This window comes from Anopheles coustani, chromosome 2 (assembly GCF_943734705.1).
Source record: "Anopheles coustani chromosome 2, idAnoCousDA_361_x.2, whole genome shotgun sequence".
Classification (NCBI taxonomy): Eukaryota; Metazoa; Arthropoda; class Insecta; order Diptera; family Culicidae; genus Anopheles; species Anopheles coustani.
Window position 1 is genome coordinate 94,357,458 of NC_071289.1, and position 23,217 is coordinate 94,380,674.

Here is a 23,217-nt window from a genome sequence, read left to right on the forward strand (position 1 = left end):
GTAAGTCTAAACAAATCCAGGTATGTAAAGTAATTTTTATTTTTTTACTTTTTCAGTAATTTTTTTGCTTATATAATATTACAATCGTTGTAAATCCTAAGTGCTTTCGTTCCTATCGCGCTGCTGAAATCTTGCGATTCTTTTTCCAATTTACTTAACCTAAGTGGGGGCCAATGCGTGGATGATGACGAATTAATTAATAGAGAATGGTGATATAATGATGATGAATACAATCATTAAGACCCTACAAACAAATTACTGAAAGATTACAATTTGAGCGTCTCTTGTAAGTGGGATCTTAATGCACGTGCACAGGCGCTCAGGAACATTTCATACAACTGCTTGTGTCAGATTTAAGTAAAGATGCATGCTGCTTCAGGAATAATCGGATTGTTAATGTTTCATTTTGTCACCTCTCTTATATTGCGTAGCTATATAGAGCTTTGTAGTAGACTTCGTATGACATAGAAACGATCAATTGATTTTGAAGAAACAACCAAGGGAACAAGCAATTCTTTTATAAAAAGAACTGTTGGCTACGGGACTTGCGTTCTCGTTTGGGTGTTTGAGGTCAAATATTGATAAGGCCTATCAGACCAACTTTTTGCTTCGACGATGATGGGCAACCCATACTGTAAAGATGCCTTGTAAAATGGCTACAAATTGACTATCGCTGTAAAAAAGCTGGTCCATTTCCGTCCACGAAACACTTTGTGTGTTCAAATAACGGCAGCCAAATTATACCAAAAAAAACCGTTGGGCAGAGGTACACAAACAGCCACGACACTTGCTTTAATGTTGTATGTTGTGTGGTTAAATGTTTGAAATGCTGTTACCTTTGCATCCCTGAGAACTGGTGCTTTTGAGGGTAATAGTCAGTTTCTCCCAAATGTTGCTTGTGTCCAACAAGGTGTAGCAAACACGTTCACACCGTTTCAACAACGTCGAAACTCTACGTGCAAATAGCGCTGGATAAAACAGTCCCTTGTTGATGTTAAGGTAGGTTTTTGTTTTTGTTTTCGTCTATCCAATTCCATGCTTAGCTTTTTTGAGGCACTTTGTGAGTGTTACTTCCGGGTAAGATTAGCTCAGGCTCCCTCCCCTGACTCTATGTTTTACACGCACAGACACACACATACACACTCTTTCTCTCTACCGGTCAACAAATGGACCACAGCCTTTATCGGAACGACGAACTGATCGTCGTTTTTCCTGAGCTCAGAGCCCACAGATAAAGAAAAAAACAAGTGTTACATTCGCATGTAACGAGTAGCAATGCCACGCTAGGAAACTATGGGGACCCTACAGTAATATGTTTCAAAAGTGGCATACAAATGGTGCCCGATGCAAGGAAATATTTGTTGTAGAATGGCAATATTTTGGTAGCTACAAAAAGCAAAAAAAAAAAAATATCTCCGTCTATCAGGTATGTTGTTGATACGGAAGGACTTTTCGCGGCTATACCCAGTATTCCAGAGGGTCGTTGCTTAGGCGTACAGGGTAAGAATTTCCTCGATGGCGTTCTTGGAGCCAAACACAAGCGCAATGGTGCCAAAGATGGCTACGATGACGTTCTTCCACACGATCCAATTGCCCGGTCCGAAGCCTTCATCCCAGTAGGTGACCATTTCGATGACGATCGGGATGAGTAGCCCGAGGATAGAGAAACAGAAGGCACCGATGAGCCCGATGAATGGGCCGATAGTGGGGACGGCAACAGCCAGCAGTACAGCGGCAGCGACAAGAATGGTACGCATGACGTACTCCACCAACCGGGGACGCTTGGTGAATTTGTCCTTGATGGCAACCCAACCGATGTCGAGGCAAACGTAAAACTGAAGTCCAAAGGTGCAATACACGGCGAGCGCAATGAGAATTTTCACCGCTTGGGCAGGGCTACCGAAAAGGAAGGAAAAAAAATCGGTTATGGTCAGACAAAGGGACTTCCATGGACTCAACGACGACGGAACTCACATCTCATGGACGGGCAGATTGAGCGTGATGCTGCCTTCGGCTAAACTGCCGTACTTGACGTAGCCGAGGAAACCGAGCAGAATGTAGATCAGTGTAACACCCGCCATGCCCTGGTTCAGCACTCCACACAGGCCGATAAAGTTTTGTGGCGTCTTCATCTGGTTCTCGAGCGGCATCACCACACCGATGGCTTCCATTGCGAAGATGACGATGGCGAAGAACGCCGGCCACTGCATTATCGGCTGGAACAGTGGACGCTCGGTAACCGGCGGCATGTCAGTGACGAGGTAGTAGAAGGTGATACCGAGCCCAACGCCCATGAACACGTTAGCCACCATCGAGACCGGTGCGAGGTACTTCAGGTTGGGCACCCAGGAGAGCAGAATCAGTGGCACGAGCAGCAAAGCGATCATGAAACGAAGGTTCAGCTCTTCGCCATAGTAGTACTCGATCACTTGCTTGAAGTTGGTCGCGATGATGACGGTGTACACGGCGCACGTGCCGAAGTACGTCACGAACAGACCAAAGCGGATGCAGTACGATGTCGGCATGCCGAGCGAGCGGCCCCAGGCTGGTCCATTCTCGAAGGCCACCTCCGCGATCTCAGAGAAACTCATCGCAGACCGATGCGTGCGACGGTACAGCGTGTGGCCGCACTTGACCAGCACGTACGCGCAGTGCGTACAGATGAAGGCGGTCAGGACGGTGGCGAAGATACCGCCAGCCAGACCCGCGTAGCTGAAAGCCACCGGCATCGCCAGGATGCCGGTTCCCAGAGAAGCTTTCAGCAGATGGGTTAGCGTTTCGCCATCACTGCAGATCAGAGAGAAGAGCATTAACGTCAAACTTGTGAGTAGTCATCGATTCTGGCTTTGGAACTGGATACTTACGTTGTGGGATGTTCCAGTTTTAGCCGTTCCTTAAACGGATCGTACGGTGCAGTGCCATTGGCTTCAACATCTGTTTTTACCGTTGTGAATTTGTACCTGTTAACGAGAACCGATTTGAAGAGATTAATAACAGTTATGATGTTATTCCTCTCTTCCTATTGCTATCTGATGAGGCTTTTTGTAAGACACTTCCTACAACCAGATATCAGCTGCCACGTGGCAAATAACTGCCATTTTGAATTTAAAAATACGTATTTAAAAAAAAAATGTTTCCAAAAACTATTCTATGTAGCTTTCTAAATGGCATACTGTAAACTCTTGAGTTCATGTGGAAAAAGAAGCCTCAAAATGGCACACCCCAAAAGCAATGGATATGACGAACCCCAACCAGTAGATTGCATCACCCAGGTTTAAAGTTCTGCAAACCAAAGCGAAAAGAACTTTGCTGGTTTCTTGATTTTTGTTTGTTTGTTACAACTTCACCTTATATCCATGTCCATTTTCTCCTCGTTGTTATTGTTAATGCTGTTTGCGGACGCCATGTCGAGGGGATATTATGATGCTTTGCTGAGATGTGGCTTGTTGCTTCCTTTGGCACAACTAACTACGCACATTCGGTATGTGCGTTTAAATGTTTGCCGCTTGTGGACACGTTTCAGATTCGTGCCGAAATGAGCTATTTTCACTTTTAGATATACACCACAATACACATGGGGGAAGAGTTCAAAAGTTGAGGTTTACAACGTGTGGGAAGTCTTTACAGTACACACTTTCCACAATATAACACAGTACTGATTTAAGGTCCCGAAAACCCGACCTTCTCGGTGGACTACTGCTACCAAACTGACGACGTCGCGGGATCCGCTTGGACCGTTGGTCATCCGGGTCCTGAAGCGTCGGCCGACCAAGACAGACATGAGTCTCGTATATACCTTTTGGCTTCAAGCGAAAATTGGAAGATAGCTCTTTTTTTTAACGTGTTCCTGCCCAGTCCAGTATCGTGTCCTCCCTCCCGTGGAGAAACGTCGCTGCGGTTTTCCACGGCACAGAAGAAGACAAACAAAAGTACCACGATTGGTCAAGTTGGAGGCTAATTTTTGGTTCCACAACAAGCAGCATGCGGCGAAGTGGGGTAACTTGGCGTCCGACATGCTCAAGTTATGTTTCGGGTCGGCCATTCTCCACATCCATGCCTCCTGCGCTGGTCCCACTTGTTCCCTTTGGCACGCGTGTGAGGAAGGGAGGAATGCAACGTCGTCCTGAACAGCGCACTGGGGTTCACCTCTTTGCAACTGTTATTAACTTCTCTGTCCGCACATGCACATCACTCTTCACCTGAATGCGATGCATTCTCCATCCCCTTTTCTGTGTGCATTTTCCGCGCTGCAACGGTTGAAAATTGTTATCCCTTCCACCGGCTTTTCGTAATCGGTGCAACCTGCGGCCATCGATTGAAACAAAAAAAAAAAACCAGGGCTTCTGATATGTGATAGACTTCGGCCACATGAGCGAGTCACATTAGTACAGAGAGACATCCAACTTTTGCCACTCAAATGAAGTGTACAACTGCATCGCGTCGAGCAAGTTGGGCTGACTTTTCATAACGGCACTCTTATGCCTGAGATGGTGGCCAATGTTTTCCTTCGCTTCACTTTCATCGCGTACTAAAGAAAATCGTATGCACCGAAAAATCATGCGATTCAAACTGCGTATAGAGGGACGGGGTTTAAACGCATGCAAATTAGTCGAAAATCGGGTTGGGGGATCGTGGCACGTATTGCATACATGTTTATGATGGGTATACATTTCGCAACGTCTACCAATGCATCGTCGGCGGTGGCGATAATTTAAAGGTACATTCATTCACTCGTAAAAAATGCATTATGCTAGATGCAGCGACAAATCGACCTTAAGTGATTTTGCGTTTATTTTAAAGAATATACAAAAAAGAAGTATGACATAAAAATTGAGAATATTGAGAAAGATTTTTTTACTTTAAATTGATGAATTATAAGATCGTAATTAGGTGAGTTTTTTTGATGTTGTAGCATTTTGTTTGCTTTAGAATATGTGTAGTTTGTGTAGTGTTGCTATAAAAATTCCTTTTGCATGTTTTTTTAAATACCTTTCCTTCCTATTTTGCGCTCATTCCAACCTGAGTTTAATTTATTCCACAAAGCTTGCTGCATCGGGCTCTTCCTCCTCTTTGCTTTTGTTGCCGAAAATGGTAGGCTTTCGTATATCCTTCCCATACTCCCTACTTCTCCATCCGATGTCCGGTTGAAAATATCGATTCGGTTCGTTATCAAACTTTGTCTTCCCTTGCCCTTTTTACGCAGGTTCAGATAAAAAAAAAGTCCGATGCACCGAGGATGCGATCCACAAGAAAAGAAGAGCGATGATCGCGCGAGAAGAAGTCGTTTGTTGCGTGTCGAGTTTTCTCCCGGGCCTTACGGGATGGATGATTGCCAATTTGCCACCGAAGAGGGACGAACGAATCGAACGAAATTTTGCGCCATTCCTTGTTCGAATCGGTTGACCTCTGGTAGGAAAGTGTAAGACCGCAAAGCATCTTACGCGTTGGTATGATATTTTTCGGAAGATTGCTTTTCTTGGGTTTAATCACCAACACTTTTCTGGCTGTACACCAGCGTCCGATCGGGTAGGGTTTACCTTGGACTGCGATACAAAGCGTTTGGGTAGCAGGGAAAACAGTGAAATTTCATACAGAATTGTAAAAAAACACGTAAAGGTTGTGTAAACCTGTATACGGTTGTACCAACTAGTTTGGACAAGACGATTCGTGTATGAAGAGCATCGATAAAAGAAAAAAGACCCGCAACGAGGATTATGAGGAATCTCGCGGTATCATGCAGAGAAATGAAATACACGATCTGTCAGTAGCCAAGATTCGTTTCGCCCACGGATTCGGCATTCGGCCCCCGAGGGGGGTTCGAGGAATTTGATCATTTTACATTATGCACTTTTGTGTGCCACCGAGAGGAGAGCATCCCGAAGGATTCAAGGATAAAATCCGCTCTGCTGCACGATGAACTGAGGCGATTAATTATCATTAGTGCGTTTTAGGTATTCGTGTGATGTCACCTTTTTCCCTTGTTGCTCACATTCCGACAACTTTGTTTCTGCAAAGGGTACATATTTCAAAACGTACCCCGTTCTCTCCCACACCCAAACAATAAACAGCAATCCGACATAAATTTCAATGATTTATACGCAATATGTATGCCGTGGTACGAGTGAAAGTATTTAAGGCGTGTCGAGGATCAATAAGTATCCGTAAATTACATGATTATATATATGTACTAGTACAATGTATGGCTTGAGGCTTATCAGTTCTTAAATGGATAGCATCTTCCAAGGAGTGAACCGCCAAAACACCTGGACACCTGCTTTACTGGGTTTTTATTTACACGTTTTTGTAATATTTTTCCTGTCATTGCTTATTTTTGTTTTGGAAATACTCTTTCAAAGCGGCATTGAGTAAAAGGCTTGGGGTACTTGTAAATAATGCCCCTCACTAAACACTTGAAGCATGAGGATAGGAGAAAACCGCGTGTTCATGATGACAATCTTACACAACTAAACACTTACACAGTGGCTCCATTTTTGCCGTCCTGAGGGAGAAAGGTTTCCATCTCCTGTGGGGGTGGACCCGTGTATTCCTAGGCGGGAATGATTGGAACGGATTAAAGCAATTGTCGATGGGATTCGTTGGGTGTTCTATTGAAGGATACTTACATTAACCATTTTCCTGTCGTTGCTGTTGTTTCTACTGTTTGAAGAGAATCTCAGACTGGCAACGTACTTTAGCCTCTTTTCTGAAGTACCCGATTATCTGTAAGCGGTCCAAAGGAAAGGAAAACATTAACGACTGCTACTATGTAGGGGCATTGCCATCGGCAATAGTTGTCAATTGAAGGAACTCGTATCTTTATCCCAGCCTAGCCCCACAACCCGTCTATTGGTTTCATTTCGTTCGATTAGGGGGCTCTCTATCAATCGATACTTAATTGAAGTATGTCGGTATTAACAAGAGCTTTCCTTTCGCCAGTAGATGCTCTCCGCTCAGTTGTGTTAAGCCAAAGTTCTGGTCTATTGGTATTACTTAGCCCACGTTGGGTTATCGGAAAAGAAGATAGATGAAGGATACATCTTAACCCTTTGCCCAAGTTAGACATGAGAGGGATTGGATAACAAATTTACTTTCACGTTTCGGTTTCGTTCGATTGCGGGGAACCGTAGAGTAATAATTGGCCAAACTGCGCCCGGATAGTTGTAGTGTCGCGCTTGATGCGTCGAATGAGATCAATTGAAAAAAATTACGCTATCCGTCGGTGCCGTCTGGGACTGATTAGTGATCAATTTAGGCAGCAAGGTCTTGCCACTAACGATGAACGTAAGAAGAATAACGCAAGGAAAAACGTTAAAGTTCCTCTAATTCGTGCTGCGCATGCAATACAACTGTTTCCGCCGGAGGCTCGGCCCAGCCCCCCGTTATCTCTAGAACGGGTTGCCGCAGTTAGGGATCGTCGTATGGCCTTGCCCCCTTGCCTGACCCGTGCACAATTTGTGGTCCCCTCCAGCACGGATTTGATTTCCAGCGGCTGATAGCGTGATGAATATTTATACCCCAAACCGATCGGAGTCGAAACAATCACGACCATGTATCGATTTGCTTACCCAGTTTTTAATGATTGAAGTAGGGTTTTGGACATATGGCTGTCACAGTCGGTCCTACAGCACGAGCCCCTGCATAGGAGCTCGTGTCAGAGTCGGTATGCCTCTGAGTACGAGTAAGGGAACTAACGTTCGACTTAACGTAGGAGGATATACCCCGACTCGCATAAAAGAAGAAGAAGAAGAAGAAGTAGGGTCTTTTAACGGTTGACGGTTGTTAGGAATTTTGAAACATTCCTCGACAGTTGGTTTGCGCAAAATGTTGAAAATGTTGGAGACACACCTACTTATTTTTTACTGAACCCCATTCAATGTGTTGTTTCGTTGAACTTGTTGGACATCTATTGTATAACTTTTGTATTTTTAACATTACTGACGAGTTCAACCTTGTTGACGAGAATAACGCTCGGATAAGTCAACGCTCGAAAAATGAAAACGGTTGTCAATCAGTATAGATTTTTTTTTTGTATTTTCCTGTAGAGACCTTGAAGAGGTTATGCTTGGCGAAGGATATGCTTGGCGCTATTTTTACTAACCTCCTGTGTGAACTCAGCTAGAGATGGTAATATTTTCAAAGAAAAGCGTGATCAAATTTTGAGGAAAATTATAGTAAAAATTCTGTCTTAACATTCTAAGTTGTTTGCAAGAAAATCCCTGTCATACTGATAAGGACTTACTGCTCGCTGGTGTATACAGTTCGCATAAACCTGTTTACTAACAAAATCTCGGTCGCAATCATGTGCCAATGGATTATCTATACTTCAAGCTTATACCAAAGCAGCAAACAGACAACATGTGTGAAATGCCGTCAAATTTAAATGGGCTTTAAAGAAAATATGTTGGACTTTTGCCTGATCAGGATGCTGCTTATCGCTTCGAAAGGGCACAGGGGTGGGGAATAAGTAATACTACTGTGAAGAAATGGAACGAACCAGCGGTCAGCTCGAACGGATGCTTCCCTGCTGGCGCCTTGTATCTGTTGCATTTCAATTACTCGCTTCAAATCATATCGTGCCATTTGAGCGACACCGATTGCAGCGTTGTCAATCAGCACACATATTGGGTTTATGGTTGATGAAATCTTATCTACAAACTGATAGAAAATTCAATATTTCTCTTTCTTTTTTTCTTTTGCGAAACATCGACTTCGATCAGTGCACGTATTGTTGCCACCTTCTTTTTATTATCGGACACAAACAACGTACAGATTTTGCGAGACTCGAAAAGGTCACTTGAAAAAAAAGAGACTGAGGTAAAACTTGTCCTTCAAGAAAAAAAGAATTCCACATAACTTGAGTGATCGATAATGAATCTAGCGATTAAAGCTTGTCTGTACTAATCGCCTGTTGTAAAATATAGTTGATTTGGTGTTGAACACAAAATCTAAACCATAACTGCACGTGGAAGTAGTCATAGTGTTTACGAAAGATTCCTCCCTCGTGATTAACTTATGTTCATATAGCTGATTTGGGCTAAATGTAGTAGTATATTTAACTTCAGAAACTGAACGCTGTCCATACGAAACTTGGCGATTTCCGGGTCATAGTACGCGACAGGAACCAAACCGTGTTCGTTTGTTTGTTATGAAATGATGTTTTCTTGATGGCCAACCGGACACACGGAGTGAGTAAAAGATTAACGTCGTCTGGTTGTGATTATTTGTGTTCCATATGTTTGGAACCGCCGTGCGATTGTTATTGCTTTCGGCAAATTGTTGTTTGTTACTAGTTCAACCACACTTATTCGTGGCCGGTTTTAACACCGATTTCATGTCGGTTTTGTAGGAGTTCGCTATTTTTTAGTGATTTTAATGGCGATTTGCTGTTGACGATCCAACAATAAAAAAATATCTCCCTAGTTTGTTGATGGAACTAAGTAAACGTTTAAAATTCAATCAAACTCTTCGTCGTACGGTGACAGGATTACTTTGATTGAATGTGGGCTATTATTTTCCCATTCGATGCGTGTCTAATAGAAGGGCTGTCGAGAGACAATTTTGCTGATGCAATCAGCACAACCACACGTGGTTTCTGTGGAACTAGTACCACATGCACATAAGCACATACCGATGGTGTAATGTTTTATGGAAAACCTTATGCGCGAAAATATGACCCACTGTGACGCTGAAAAAGGACTGACCTCCCCGTGCGGTGGACGTCCCACGAGGGGTTTCAAATTCAAATTTTTAATTGCTAATAACGCAAATTCAGCATTCCATTTTCAACGTGCTAGTATTGGTTTGGGAACGACCGATTGTGAAATAATGTTTAATGCAAGCGGAACTGTAACTTTTGTGTCCAGCGTGGCAACATTTGAACAGGACGCCAGTAAGACTTACGAAAAATTGCCGCAGCTGGGAAACCTGAAACTCAGCGTGCACTGTCAGGGTTTTTTGCTGACGGGAAGGAACCCGCATTCCCGCCAGAAAACATGTGCGAACGTTTTAGGAGCAGAGGACGGATAAGGGAAGAATGCTTCTAGGACCGCTTGGTTCGGAGAAACTGGTTGGAAACCTTTCCATTTTTCTTCTTTCCATCGTGCCATTCCTTTCTTGAATAAACAAAGATGCTGGTTGGCTGAGGCAGATAAACCGGTGTACGAGCCTCCATAGTCCATCGGTGCTGATGGTTACTGTGCCAAGGTCAGCTGCCCCGGACCATTACGTCGAGGGGCAGAGAGGAAAACAGCATTTTCTTCGAAAAAATACAAACCCAATAAAAAAAACCGGCCGGCTAGCGACTCCCAACTATTTCCAGTTCTGTTGCCAACTTGTGCTCACATCTCACTTACCACGTGGCTCATATAGCATATTTCCACAAACTTGGCATCGAATTCTGCCGTGAGTTTGCTCTACGTGATCTTGCTATGAGGTGATTTTTATTTCACGGTCACTAGTTACTTCGGTAAAAAACCTCTCTTATCACACCAAAAGCACAATCGCAGCGGTCAACGGTCTTGCGGCGGTATGTTTTGTGGCCGACGAAGCGATAACGGACCCATTAAGACTTTCGTAGACGTTCTAAGTGTGATTTTTGTTTTTTGGCTAGCCGTCTTTACTACTATGGCTTCGATAAAGACACGGTTTAACAGACAACAACATCATATGACAAAAACCAGTGATGGATGACTGAGTGACGAAAAAATTACCAAATGGGCTGATTCTAAGCGATACCGATGGTGATGGCTTTTAGCATCCAGGTGACTTACCACCCGTTGTCCCTGATTCACGAGTTTTTGACTAATGGGAAAGGAGGGAGCACTTTGCGCGCGTGCTGAGGTTCTACTCCGTTTAGTCGAACCATTAGAAAATGTAACGTAGGACGTAACCTGATGCATTGGAATAATTGAGTGGGTGCTTGCTATAAGCGCACTGAACAATGCGGTAATAATGACGGCGGAAACGTGTAACGATAAGAGTAATGCAGGGGAAAGGATATTGTATTTCACTGCCGCGTGGCGGCGACACGTAACACACCGAGCAAAGCTGTCTGTGGATTTAATACACGTTGTGCACGAAAAAAAATACACATGACCCTGAGCTACAAACGTGACACGACGGCGGCTGGTGTTGTTAAGAATGGAATGGAAAACTAAAATGCTTTCTTCCGCACAGGAACCGCGAAACAGGAGGATTAAAAACCATCACTTCAAGATACAACCGGGAACCAGCACTTTCTAATACCGTTGATCGGCCAAGTTCACAACAACCTTGCTCCCAAATCAAGCACACAAAGGACAGCTGTATCAATCCCTCTATTCAACCTACCGGACTGGGTTGAGGCACTGTAGGTGTTTTCCTACAACCTAGTGCCTAGGAATGCAAAACGGCCGGATCGATGGCTGGCTGGCGGCTGACCTGCTTCTAACGACCGTGTACGTCAACTGTCAAACGAAGACTGAAGTAGGCGATGGTCTACCCGGGTTTGGAAATCTACCGCATGGTTCCCTCTCTCACAGTCAGGGTGAAGGGTGTACTATCACCACCACCACCACCACCACCGTCCCAGTGCTACTACCGTAGCCCACCCCCGGTACGCACTAAAAGCTTTTCAGTGCTCTACTACCTTTTTGGAGGACGAACTCGATCGCATCTCACTCTCACTCGCACTGGCAAGCGTTTCTCTCGCGGTTTCAAAAATGTTTTTGGAAAGGTTTGGCTTCTTTTCGCACTTACAGTCGCGCTTTTTTTTGGATCTATAGATCTAACGGTCCTTTCCACGTGGTGGTGTTAGAATTTTTGGGTACGTTGTCCTCGTTGGCAGGATGATGCAATACAGCCAGCGAAAGGGCTAATTTTGTACTAAATTTCACAAAGTGTACCAGACACAACGGACGGTATATTTTGTAATACTGTGTAACTGCAACACGCGACGTTGGGTGATATATATATATATGGGATACGTCGTAGAACCTGCCTGCTTGTAGTATATTTTTATTTTTTTCCTTATCTTGCCGGTACAAATACATGCTGAGATATTGCCTCGCAATGCAGGCGCCTACTGGTGCCATATCGTTATCTTTACCGATGCTTATCAGCAGCTGAGTAACGTAAATGAAAAGTAATCATGTAGTTTTACCCAACGCGGTCGCTGCTTGTGCAACGTCATTGGAATTACGTACGCCAGCTAGCATTACTTGACGTCATCGTTCCAGAAATGAACCCAAAATGATGTGATCTATCGTTACCTGAAAAACGAGGATGATCTGCAAACGTTCTATCCGAGCATGGCAACGAGTTCGCCACGTTCGTCAACTCTCATCTAACGCCGGCCACGTGTAGGATTGTCGAACAAACGAGCCAATAGCTCTCTTCTTTGCATTGCTAAGTAGTCGAATTGGTGTGAGTCGGGTAGCCGTGCTTATATTTGAATATGGAGTCGTGGAGTGTTTATCTAAGCAAAGCTAATGACGAGAGGACGGTCGAAGGAAACATGGGGAAGAGGCAATCAAACAAAGTAAACCGGTGCCACAAACAACAAATCGACGGATCCTGCTTGCGACCGAATGTTGCACGAACACGTTTGTGAGCACAATAAAGTGCAATTTAACAAGAGATGTGCAACTGCTGCACTCTTCGCACGCTCGAATGTATTGATCTTCCATCGGGTGCATTTGTGTAAGCGTAAAATAAAGTTGCCATGGTAACAGGACAGTGTCTACACTCTAGTCGATGCTGGGCACGATCGCCAATCTGGCACGAAATCGTTGTGTCCTCCCTTTGGGTAGCGCCAAGGGAGCGTCGTGTTCGGCAAAGGGAACACAGCACATCAAGTGACTTATTCTAAGAAGAAAATCGCAAACGATTTGAACTTGAACTTGACCAGGAAAAACAGCCCCACTGAAATAATAAAGAAAGACCGCTAGAAAGTAGGTCGCGAATATAAATGCAACACAAATCTGCGCCTACTGAATCTCATGGTAATAATCTTTGTTTCTTGTTTGGAAAAGGAATTGCATCAAAGATGCTGTCGCTGTTGGCGGGAACTAGAAACAGTGTGTAGTGAAAGTGGTACGTAGGGGGTAAACGCTGCTGTTTGCCCTCGATTGTCACGAGATAGGAAAATTCTGTGAGTAAACATAATCCCGACCACGGCAACGAAACAATGCGTCCGTCGATCTCATGATCGCACCGCACTACGATACCATGTTCACCGATATCCGATAATTGGTTCTACAAATGTGACCGTCTCGTGTGATAGAGTTGTCAATTTGTCGTTCTATTGCGAGGCACGAATATGGACCACTTTTAAACTGCTACCAGGGACAAGCCTACGCCGCGGTCGGATTGCTGCTACGCCTTGTGCGCGAGGGAGTTTGTTCGTTGACGTCAATGTACTTACATTGGGAGCTGAGGAGTGTCGATTTCGGTAACCGACCAATTCAATTCAGGTTGCGCAGGTTGCAGAAACCTTGAACTTCCGAGACGAAAACCGAATCCCGAAACTGCCACACAATCACTTGTTCGAAAGAAAAGTACCCTCGGGCCAACGTTTCGCGATTCCTTTCACTTTGAGCCGAGCTATTGCGAGATCTTCGGCGAACTAAGTTGATCTGTGATCAGTGGCACCAAGCAGGCCGTGTGTTCGAAACCGTTTGAAATTTCTTTCGCTTCCACGCGAAACAATTGCTGCAATTCACGACCGGCACTTTTTAGAACCGAGTTGCATGCTTTCTTTTGCCTCAACCATGTGCCAATATTTTTCCGCTCTCTATCATAACCTCTGTCTCTCTGTTTCTCTTGCTTTGACTCTTTATGTTAGAAAAACCCGCTAATTTGCTCGCTCGAAGCAGTGAAACTCGCGGTTTTCCATTTGCTCTCACAATGTGAGGTCGCTCTTCTATTTGTTCTTCGTTCTCTGTCTCGCGCAACATGCTCTGGCCCATGTTTGAAACATGCTTCTTTTCTTCGGCAACTCTGAATCACCATTGCATCAGGCTAATTTTCTGCCGGCAACGACCCCTTTTTTATCCACTCCACCCGGTCTTCCACCAATGTGGCCCTCGGGGAAAATCTTTTGCTGTCAAAGTGTAAATGGAGCCGCTCCCTTCAGCAAAACCAACACCTTGGTTTGAAGGATTGAATCCTAATCACGTTTTTGTTTCGTTTGAGTGTGTGTTTTATGCCATTCTCTTTCGTGATGTTAATCATGTTTTACACAACGGTTTCAATGTTGATGCACATTTTTATCACACACAGTTTATGGTGCGCTCGAACAGCGAAATGTTCTGCAGACAAGCCAAAAATAAATCATTCGCAGCTTAAAATAAACAAAAATAAATCTAATCTCGGTCACAAAACGGACGAGAAGAGTAACCGGCACGCGCAACGGGATGCGAAAGTGTGTGAGCTGCCGCATAGTTTTTCTCAAACCATGCGAAAGGGAAATGATTGTTGGGAAATGCAAAGCAAAAGAACTGGGGATGTGTAAGATCCTCGCAGGCACGTGAGTTACGAATGCTAATCATGGTCCCCGTATCTAATCTAAGAAGAAAACAAAACGTTAGTTACTGAATCACCTAGATCACCTATGGTGGATTGTCGATCACCGAAATCACTGCTCTTATGTTTATGTAAATCGGAGATAATGTATACAAATGTCAATCGGGATTTCCACATCCAAGTACATTTCACATTCAGACAGACCCATTCGCGTGGCGGAACTCGCAAATGCTACGAATATTGGATTTTGGGGAACGGAGATAATTGGAATTTCCACTTCAAATCCCCTCCTCCAGTGTACATAAGCATGGCAGATCAGCATGGATAGAAGGAAGGCATAGCAAATGAGCGATAGAAAAATCGGTATCCACAATCAAAAGAAATCCATCATCCGTAGTATAAAATGGATGCTTCGCAGATGTCGAATAGCGGGTTCCGAGCTCGATTATCCAAAAGTGGTAAAAACGAAGAAGAGGAACTATAATTTACCAGTGCAATTTCTAGAGCTCAGAGGTTCGCCTGTGGAAAGAAACATCTTCAATTAGACACACTTCTTTCAACCACAAGGTACTCGTCTGTCTGTATCTGATAGCAAACCCGCTTTTCGGTTACCAAAACGACTTACGTTGCTCATTTCTCGAGGCTTTTTCGAAGACTTGGCATCGATCTTCATTGCGCAGAGGTAATAGATATCAGCTGAATAAATACAAACTTAGAGCTGAACCAATGATTTGAACGACTCGTTTGCAGGTTTGTGATTGAAATTCGATCGCTTTGGAAACGCCATAGATTTGGTTAAAGCATCCACAACCACACTTCCGGTGGATGGCGGTTTTGCTGGAGTGTTTTGTCGCACGATTGCGTCATAATACTCCTCCCTATTGCCACCCACGACGAATCGTAGGCCACGTCCAACGCGAAAGTAAAGTGAAAAAAAAAACGAACTGGCGTCCGTCGGGCTATTTGAGTAGTTTTCCCGCTTTTATGGTTCAGTCCGCCGATGGGATTACGTAGTTGCGTATCGATCGATTTATTTTCACATTTCCCTCCTTGGTTGATGACGGTGTTCCACCGGCAAAGAAGGAGACCGCTCCCCGTTTACTCCCTATCTGCTGCGATGCATAGCCAAATTGTGCCATTTTCATCCGATCGTGCCTCAAAATGGCTATGGTTTGTGGAAGCCTTACAATGCACACATGGAGGGGCCGACTTGGGCAGGAATGGTAGAGGATTTACTTTTGGGGCAAAGCGGCAAACGATGCCTAAATACGTTGTACCGTAATCTACCGACACGCATGAGCTCCGTTAGCGCTTTACCAGACACCAAAATGCCACAGCGAGAAAGCGAATCCAGCTGAGGAAAAACTATTTTTGTCGTTCGTGCGTGAGCGACGCGTTTTCCTCCCGCAACGGCACCGAACGGGGAATGTTCAGAATTGGCTGATGAAACAGTGGAAGGAAACGTGTACCGCAATTCTTGGGAAATGCCGGATGTGAATGATAAAGCAAACAATATTGGATCGGTAGTAAAATGTAAGATAAGCGATATCAGATGGGAAAGAAACCAGCGAGTTCAAATGTGTACGCAAGTTGCATTCAATTAACGAACTTCTTAAAAAAATGGAAAAACACGATTTCGCCGAAGTACACACACACAGACACGGCGTGTGTACCTGGGAAGGAAAAGGAGACGGTTTCTTTAACGTCATCCTGTGGATTGTCTCTTGGGAAAACGGAACTTCTTTCTCTTTCCACCGTGAGTTTCGCTCTCCTTGCTCTGTTCATTGCACGCCCTTTTCTCCCGATTTTGCGGTCCTTTTTATTTCACTCCGGAATATACCTCCGGTACTGTCAGGCGCCGGCTTCACAAAACACGTGGCGTTCTCATTGACAAGAAGTACGGTACTCGAAACGTAAGAACCTCCTCCCGAAGTATTTTTTTGGTCTACACGAGTAACGTAACCGGTTATTAGGCATCGATTATTGTTGAATAATGTATGTATTAGTCCAGTCCCTTACATATGGCTGGAACATGATATTAACTCTTCTTTCCGGCTGCTGTCTGCTTTACCTTTCTTGGGCGAGATTTCTCTTCCCGTTTTTTTTTGCTGAATTCGTTGTTTCGGCAACACCCCGGCGTCCGGTAGATCTTCCACGCTGGCGATTTTCACTGCTTCTTGTGCCTGCACTTTACACTTTTCTACGCTTGTAGGAACCGGTCGAAATCACCGTCCGGTGTACCAAACCCGTCCGCGGTGCCGATAGAACTCGATCTGTGGATCACGGATTCGGAGACGAATTTCTCAAAATTACTCTTTCTAACGTTTGCGTTGGCGCACGAACGAGATGGAAGATTTCCGCGCGTACATTTGAGTATGTTAGTATGCGTAAGCTCGATGAAGTACCATGTACATTTGAACGCTGTCAAAGTGAAAATGACAAACCCTGTCAAAATTGTTGCGAATCTTTCGAAATTTTTCAAATTTTTTATCGGTCACACTCTTTTTCTCTTTCACTGCAAAATGTTGTCAATGAAATGTTGCAATTTATGTATTTTAATTGTATTTATTTGCATCAACACGCAAAGAACCATAACAGACCAGTCCGGGGAATTGCACGTAAGATGTGAATGGAATGGATTCAACACGGTTGGGTAATTTCTCTACTTAATATATTCATCCAGGACTATATCGTCTGACCCTCCAACCATGTCCGTCCATAAGGTTTCAAGAGTATCAGAATGTTTCGAAAATAAGAGAATTCCTAATGCCATTAGAATAAACAGAACCCACAGTAGTGATGAAAATGGCAAACCTGTGCGAGATTTCTTCTTCTCTCCTCCAGCTTCAATCGTTTCGGACTCTTTCTGGTCCGAGTTTGAAGGATTTTCACTGCTGTCTTGTTTTCGCTTGCGCTTCCCTTTATCCGACTTTATATCGTCGGTGGAGTTTCCCTCAGCCGAAGCTTTTTCCTCCTTTACCTGCTCGATAGCCAACTGTGCCGCCTTTTGTTGCTCCTGCCGCTGGTTGATCCTGGCTTCCACCACTTTTTTTTCAACTTGCTTCATAAAATGCACCGCTCGCTTAGCCGCGTTGAGACAATCGTTATTGTCACTGCATAATCCGACCATATTCTTGAACTCTACATGCAGTGGGTTGTTTTGCAAATCCAGATATTTGAGATTTTTCAATCGGCCGAACGTCAGGGGCAGTCTTGTGATTTGATTGCTGTATAAATCCAACCGACGTAGGTTGGTAAGAAGCCCAAAATCGTCGCATATCGAAGTTATTCGATTCTTCGATAGGTCCAACACTGTCAGCTGGATAAGATCTGCAAAGTTACTCTTGAAGGATACGATAAATTATACATCCACAAGTACCTTACACAATCATACTCACTTTTATTTCTGTAATTCGGTTGTTCGACAAGTCCAACACAGTGGCACGTCGAAGATTTTTCTGAAAGAAAAGTGTACGGTGTACAGTGCCGGTGGGCTCATGCAACAGCTAAGAAGGATTTCCTCTTCTGTTGTTGTTTGTTACTTACGATTTCATCGACCGGAATGTCGGAAACATTCATCAAGCTGAGATCAAGAACATTATCGGTTAAACGATCGCGTACGTTAATCTTTTCTTTATTGTCCACGGTGTGCGGCGACATTGTTTATGTTCTTTATCAGCAGCACTGGTTCACAATTGTGTGTTGGAGAAAAAAAACAGTTTTAAATGACACATCGTTGCACAATGCTAACCGTTTAAACCGGTTCATATGACGTTCCTGGAACACAAAGTCAAGGTTTATATGTAGCAGAGAATAAAGAAAATTAAATTTAGAATTTTTCGGTTTATTGTAAAAAATATTAGCTCATTAGTTATTTACAGTTTTGTTGTGATCTGTTCACCGTGAGCATTGCCGTTTGAAGCTGGACATGATTTTTTGATGAAATTCATATCTTTGCTAATTTTTAGAAAATAAGTCGGTATTTTTCCGCGTCCCTTCACAAAAATTTGTCCACGGTAATCACACTGGTATCCGTAGCTTTCCAAAACTTCTGCACTATCCTTCGTGACTTGTATCCTGCCCGGTTTCCCGGTCGAGTCCATCCTTGACGCCATGTTCACCGCATTGCCCCAGATATCATAAAGCGGCTTGCTCGAGCCGACAACACCAGCCATGACTTTACCGTGGGAAATTCCGACTCGCAGCAAACCCGGGCTGGTTTGTTTAAAATTTTCGTTACTGAAATCACGCAACACTCGCATCAGTTCCAGCGCAAACTCAGCCATTACGATCGTAACATTGTTGCTCTGTCGACAGCTGCTCGAATTGCTTCTGGTACTCGTACTCGCCTTGTTGGTTGCCTCCAGCGAAGTTCGCGGATTAAGACTTCGGCGGCCGTTAGTCATGAGAGAAGTTCGCGTCATGCCAGATACCGAGCGATATCCGCTGAGCGACGAGGATGAATCGCATCGTCCCGGATCAAGTCCACATGCGGCCATGTACGTCCAGCCGGCGACCTTGATTTTCTCCACCTTAAGGTACCCATCGAAGTACTGCAATCGCTCATCGAAATCGCAGATGATTTCGTTCAAAACCTTCAGCACGCTCTTCTCATTCTCTACCGAGATGTCCGTGTTCACTTCCATGTTCGTAATGGTCGCGAACATAACCGCCACGTTCTCGTATTCCTCGTTGTAGAACTCATTTTTCAGTTGGCGGTTTATGTATATCTCGGCCACGTGCGTCGGTAGAATGTTTTCCACCAGAATTTTGTTCGTCTGCTTCGTTACTTCGGCTTCCTCTTTCTGCTTTAATAGCTGCTGCTTCCAGCTGAAAGTAAAACCAAACTGTGCATTGTCTTGAAGCGTTAGATTTTTTTTTTATCACTCACTTGTAATCTGTCCGAGCGATGTATTCTGATTGTCGATCGATCCAATGAAATATTATCACAATGAACAGGATAAGCATCAAATGAGATGCCTTCGGATCTAGGCCTGGGTTCATGCTAGCACTGCTATCGAAAAAGTAATACAGCTCGTCAAAAATGGCCCAGCAGTAGAACAAGAAAATCATCAAACCAACACAAGCCTTCAGGAGAAAATGAATCCGAAGAAACAGGAACGCCATGCCGATTGCCAATGTCAGGCATTGTGTAACGGACTGAAAAAGGTTGCAAAAAGAGAGTAAAATACCAAGAAACATCCCCTAAATAGCTTAACATCCCTTTCCTTACCCAAGGATTTGTGCAGAACCTCTTGTCCACCACTTCACGTGTCGCTCTTCCCGCCTGGAATAAACTGGTAGTGTTATCGCTGAAAGCAGGGATTTCACCCGCCTCGATCTGCTCCAGAAGATCATAATTACACTCGATGAGATACATCAGCGAACACACGACTAACAGGGCGATCGTGATAAGGTAGATCACAGTGCGAATGATGAAGTTGCTCATGATATCGTTGGAAAAGTCATAGAATACCCGCATGACTTTTGATTGGGGTTTTCTCACGCGCAGCAGATCGTCGATCGAGTACGGTGTGTAGACATCCCAAACCTTTTTGAACCAGGTAATGGGAATGAAGGCGAGCAGCAGTGCTCCAGAGAAACCATTCAGAAACCAGAAGTAAGCGCCAGACGCATCGTTCAGTATTTGTATCAACAGTATGCAAACGAACACGATAAAGCTCATCAACACGCTGTACTTGAGCATCAGGTCCGGTTCCCGTAAGTACGATAGTTCCCAACGTTTGTTTTCAAAGCACATGAAAAATGGGGACATATTATCCAGACGATTTGTATCCACTTCATTGTTTCGTGGTTCAGAGCTGTCATTACGAGATACTTCCGGGGCTCTAGCAGGTTCGTGAGACGGTTCTTGAATGTAACTTTTGTAGGACGAGAAGAGTTTGTTGAACCTGTGTAGTCAAAAAATGGTCGACATGTATAAATGCTGTTGAGATGCTATGCTCGACACAAAACATACTGAAACCTTCCGATAGGCATCCTCTCTAGTTCGTAGGCCATTTCAACGTTAGTTAGTTTCATGATCTCCCGAAACTGTTCCATTGAATTTTGCATAAAATTTCTCGTGACTAGGCTGCGTTCTTTCTTGATGGTTTTCCGCTTGACACCGCTGGACATCCGACTGCTTGGACCCGGTTCTTGAACGGTAAAAAACTGCACCAAAAACTGAGAGTTATGGACTTTTTTTTCTTGTTTCACTTCGTGAACTTACCGAACCGTCATCGTAGCCAGGTTGTGGTACAATTAGGAACGTTTGAATGTTATGTTTCACTAGCACAGGATCTTCCTTGGCTTGCGGTGTTCCTTCTTCGAAAATGTATTCTCCGTCAAGCAGCTCCAGTGTTTGCATTGTTACGTGAACTTTCCTGTGGTAGAAAATATTTTAAATTAAATTGTTATAAACAGATAAACAGTAGAGTTACCCTGCCTCGCCGGTAGATTCCATCTTGTTGGCAATAATGACGTCCTTAGACCAGATATCATACTGCCACTTGCAAGCTCCAATCACTCCAGAGATGATGCTTCCACTGTGGATTCCAATACGCATGTCGATGTTAAGATCGCGCGACATTCGCACATCTCTTATGTCCTTGATCATACGCAGGCCCAGATTAACGCAGCTTTTTGCGTGGTACTTGTTCCGCACGGGAACTCCCGACACGCAGTAGTAACAGTCGCCCAGAAACTTAATTCGAAGCACGTTGAACTCCTTTGACGCGTCGTCGAACTTGACGAACAGCTCATGCAGAACGTCCACCAATGTTCGTACGGGTAGCTGTGTCGTCATGTGCGTATAGTTGACTACGTCGGCGTACAAGATCGTTACGTTGGTGTATTTCTGAACATATAGTTTACTGTCGAAGGGGGTTATTTGCTATTTATTTTACATTTGATCATCAATACTCACTTGATCGATCGCCATTGCGTCCCCGTTCGGAAGAGGCTGCAAAAAAGAGTGATATGAATTTGTACTATCATAGCAACTGAAGGCTACTATATTGCCATACTTATGTGCGTTAATCGTCTGGTTAGCGTTGTGCTGATCGTGGCGTATCTTTTCTATCATCGCCCGAATATCTTTTTCCATCAGCTCAGCTGTGTGTTCGGGCAAAATGCTCAGTAGAAGCTCTTTCTACAGTTGATGCAAAAAGAACAAGCCAAGTGTATTGCCTTTCCGAAGGATGACGAACCACCTAATTTACCTCTTGATTGCGAGCAAATTTAAGCAAAAGATTTCCCTCCACCAGCTCCCGTCTGTCGAGAAACGTGCGTCTTATGGCCACCTCATTGATCAGCCGAAAGTAGAGCCCGAACAGGTTTAGACAGATGAAATAAATCAGCTCAGTTATCACCTTCAACGCTGTATTCTCCTCTAGCCGATAAGTGATTAGCGTCATCACGATCAGGTAGCACACGGACGTCGTACTACCCAGTATGATCCCATGGATATTCTCACTAAGCGGTAGGAAGATGTAAATGGCCAGGATTGTGTGGCTTGCGTAGGATGGTCTCAATGGAGGATTTATAAACGTTACCACAGCATGGTACAGAGGGATCGTTAGATCGGTAACGATCATCGTAATAACGGCAATGCTGGATGAAACGTAGGGTACCCAGGGTCGAGCTTTCACTAGTCCTTCCTTGAACGCGGCAAACAACGATATCCAGACGATAAGTATACCGAAGGTGTAACAGATAAGATCTGGGTGTATGGCGGCCGTGGGATGCTGAAATGAACCGACAACGTCACATGAAAGCAAACTAATAAACAGTATTGTCTGGTGTGAAATATTCAAAATACGAAAGCGATTCCATCTAGTAGGTTAGTAAACAACAAGAGGAATCCCCACAGGTAGCGTGGCGTTCTTTATCGCTGATAAATTGTACACATCAACATCAAACGATGTATGAAGCACCCAATCGCCCGCTTCCGAAGTGAGCAACACATTAGCTCAGCACAGTAGTTGTGTCAGCGTCAGCGTTATCACCATCAATTAAAATTATTGTCATCCTCCCTGAACGATGATATGTTCGGGAAGAATGGGAGGCACACAGGAGCATAGATTTTTTGTTTTTGGTTCCCATCGCGCGGAATAATTGACGGGAGATAAATCGATTTCAAATGAGTGCGCACCTCCCCCCTCCTCGAGATCCTCCTCGAGCCAAAGATGGTGGACTGAATCTTGGGATGATTTCGGTCAGAGATGGCGCCACCGTGGGGATTACTGGTAAAAATTGTGACAGACTCACCTGCTTTCCAGTGACAATGACGATCACATGCGATATACTGACGAACGTTTGCAGCACCACAAAGATGGACAGGTAGCTTCGCTGTACCCGCTCCATATACTTGAGATAGAAGGTTTCCAGGCCAAGATTGACACATTCTCGCTGAAAAAGTGTGGCCAGTCACAAAGGATTGGATAGTTTAAAGCGACCGACATGACACCATCGGGTTGGACTCTTACCCTCAGAAATCCTAGTTCCCATTTCTTGAGCGCTATATAATCCCCCTCACTTTCATGCGACTGATCGTTCCCATTACCATCGGTCCTACAGATATCACTTTCTTCGGGCGGATAAACGTTCGCTTCGGATGCCGCCTCACCCGCCATCTGTTAGCTGGCTCTGTGTGTTTCGCCTGCACACGGTCACGGTAAACACGGGTTTGGAGTATGTTTGTCGGCTAAGCTC

General features: G+C 44.4%; 3 protein-coding genes across 4 annotated transcripts; all 3 read right to left on the reverse strand.

Moving 5' to 3' along the window:
- Positions 1–15: 15 nt before the first annotated feature.
- LOC131267484 (proton-coupled amino acid transporter-like protein pathetic) lies at positions 16–16,754 on the reverse strand. Of its 2 annotated transcripts, none has more exons than XM_058270372.1 (6): positions 16,574–16,754; positions 6,624–6,720; positions 6,477–6,547; positions 2,865–2,960; positions 1,975–2,787; positions 16–1,896 (listed from the first exon to the last, which is right to left on the reverse strand). In XM_058270372.1, the coding sequence occupies exons 2-6, from the start codon at positions 6,630–6,632 to the stop codon at positions 1,488–1,490; spliced, it is 1,398 nt and encodes a 465-aa protein (XP_058126355.1). In that variant the 5' UTR covers positions 6,633–6,720; positions 16,574–16,754; the 3' UTR covers positions 16–1,487. The 2 variants fall into 2 exon arrangements, with proteins under 2 accessions (XP_058126355.1, XP_058126356.1); XM_058270373.1 differs by lacking the exon at positions 16,574–16,754 and adding an exon at positions 11,329–11,446.
- Positions 16,755–17,058: 304 nt separating this feature from the next.
- Positions 17,059–18,191, reverse strand: LOC131263498 (leucine-rich repeat-containing protein 59). Its single transcript, XM_058265704.1, has 3 exons — positions 18,049–18,191; positions 17,901–17,960; positions 17,059–17,845 (listed from the first exon to the last, which is right to left on the reverse strand). Exons 1-3 carry the CDS (start codon positions 18,160–18,162, stop codon positions 17,165–17,167), a joined length of 855 nt encoding a protein of 284 aa, XP_058121687.1. The 5' UTR covers positions 18,163–18,191; the 3' UTR covers positions 17,059–17,164.
- Positions 18,192–18,377: 186 nt separating this feature from the next.
- LOC131265618 (adenylyl cyclase X E) lies at positions 18,378–23,138 on the reverse strand. The gene is made up of 11 exons (XM_058267903.1): positions 22,992–23,138; positions 22,774–22,914; positions 21,726–22,250; positions 21,531–21,655; positions 21,431–21,466; positions 20,946–21,377; positions 20,735–20,888; positions 20,483–20,676; positions 19,736–20,414; positions 19,394–19,662; positions 18,378–19,332 (listed from the first exon to the last, which is right to left on the reverse strand). The coding sequence occupies exons 1-11, from the start codon at positions 23,136–23,138 to the stop codon at positions 18,378–18,380; spliced, it is 3,657 nt and encodes a 1,218-aa protein (XP_058123886.1).
- Positions 23,139–23,217: the final 79 nt, after the last annotated feature.

What these genes read in the sequence shown, in the direction of transcription:
- LOC131265618 (XM_058267903.1), bottom strand. Translation starts at nt 23,138, where the DNA reads ATGGCGGGTGAGGCGGCATCCGAAGCGAACGTTTATCCGCCCGAAGAA. An exon ending in CAGACGATTAACGCACATAA is followed by an intron (nt 21,467 to 21,530) that starts GTATGGCAATAT and finishes TCTTTTTTGCAG; the next exon opens with CCTCTTCCGAACGGGGACGC. An exon ending in GGTTCTGCACAAATCCTTGG is followed by an intron (nt 19,663 to 19,735) that starts GTAAGGAAAGGG and finishes AACCTTTTTCAG; the next exon opens with TCCGTTACACAATGCCTGAC.
- LOC131263498 (XM_058265704.1), bottom strand. Translation starts at nt 18,162, where the DNA reads ATGTCGCCGCACACCGTGGACAATAAAGAAAAGATTAACGTACGCGAT. An exon ending in ACATTCCGGTCGATGAAATC is followed by an intron (nt 17,961 to 18,048) that starts GTAAGTAACAAA and finishes CTTTTCTTTCAG; the next exon opens with AAAAATCTTCGACGTGCCAC. An exon ending in ACCGAATTACAGAAATAAAA is followed by an intron (nt 17,846 to 17,900) that starts GTGAGTATGATT and finishes GTATCCTTCAAG; the next exon opens with AGTAACTTTGCAGATCTTAT.
- LOC131267484 (XM_058270372.1), bottom strand. An exon ending in GGCAAAAATGGAGCCACTGT is followed by an intron (nt 2,961 to 6,476) that starts GTAAGTGTTTAG and finishes TCTCGTTAACAG; the next exon opens with GTACAAATTCACAACGGTAA. An exon ending in AATCTGCCCGTCCATGAGAT is followed by an intron (nt 1,897 to 1,974) that starts GTGAGTTCCGTC and finishes CCTTTTCGGTAG; the next exon opens with CCCTGCCCAAGCGGTGAAAA.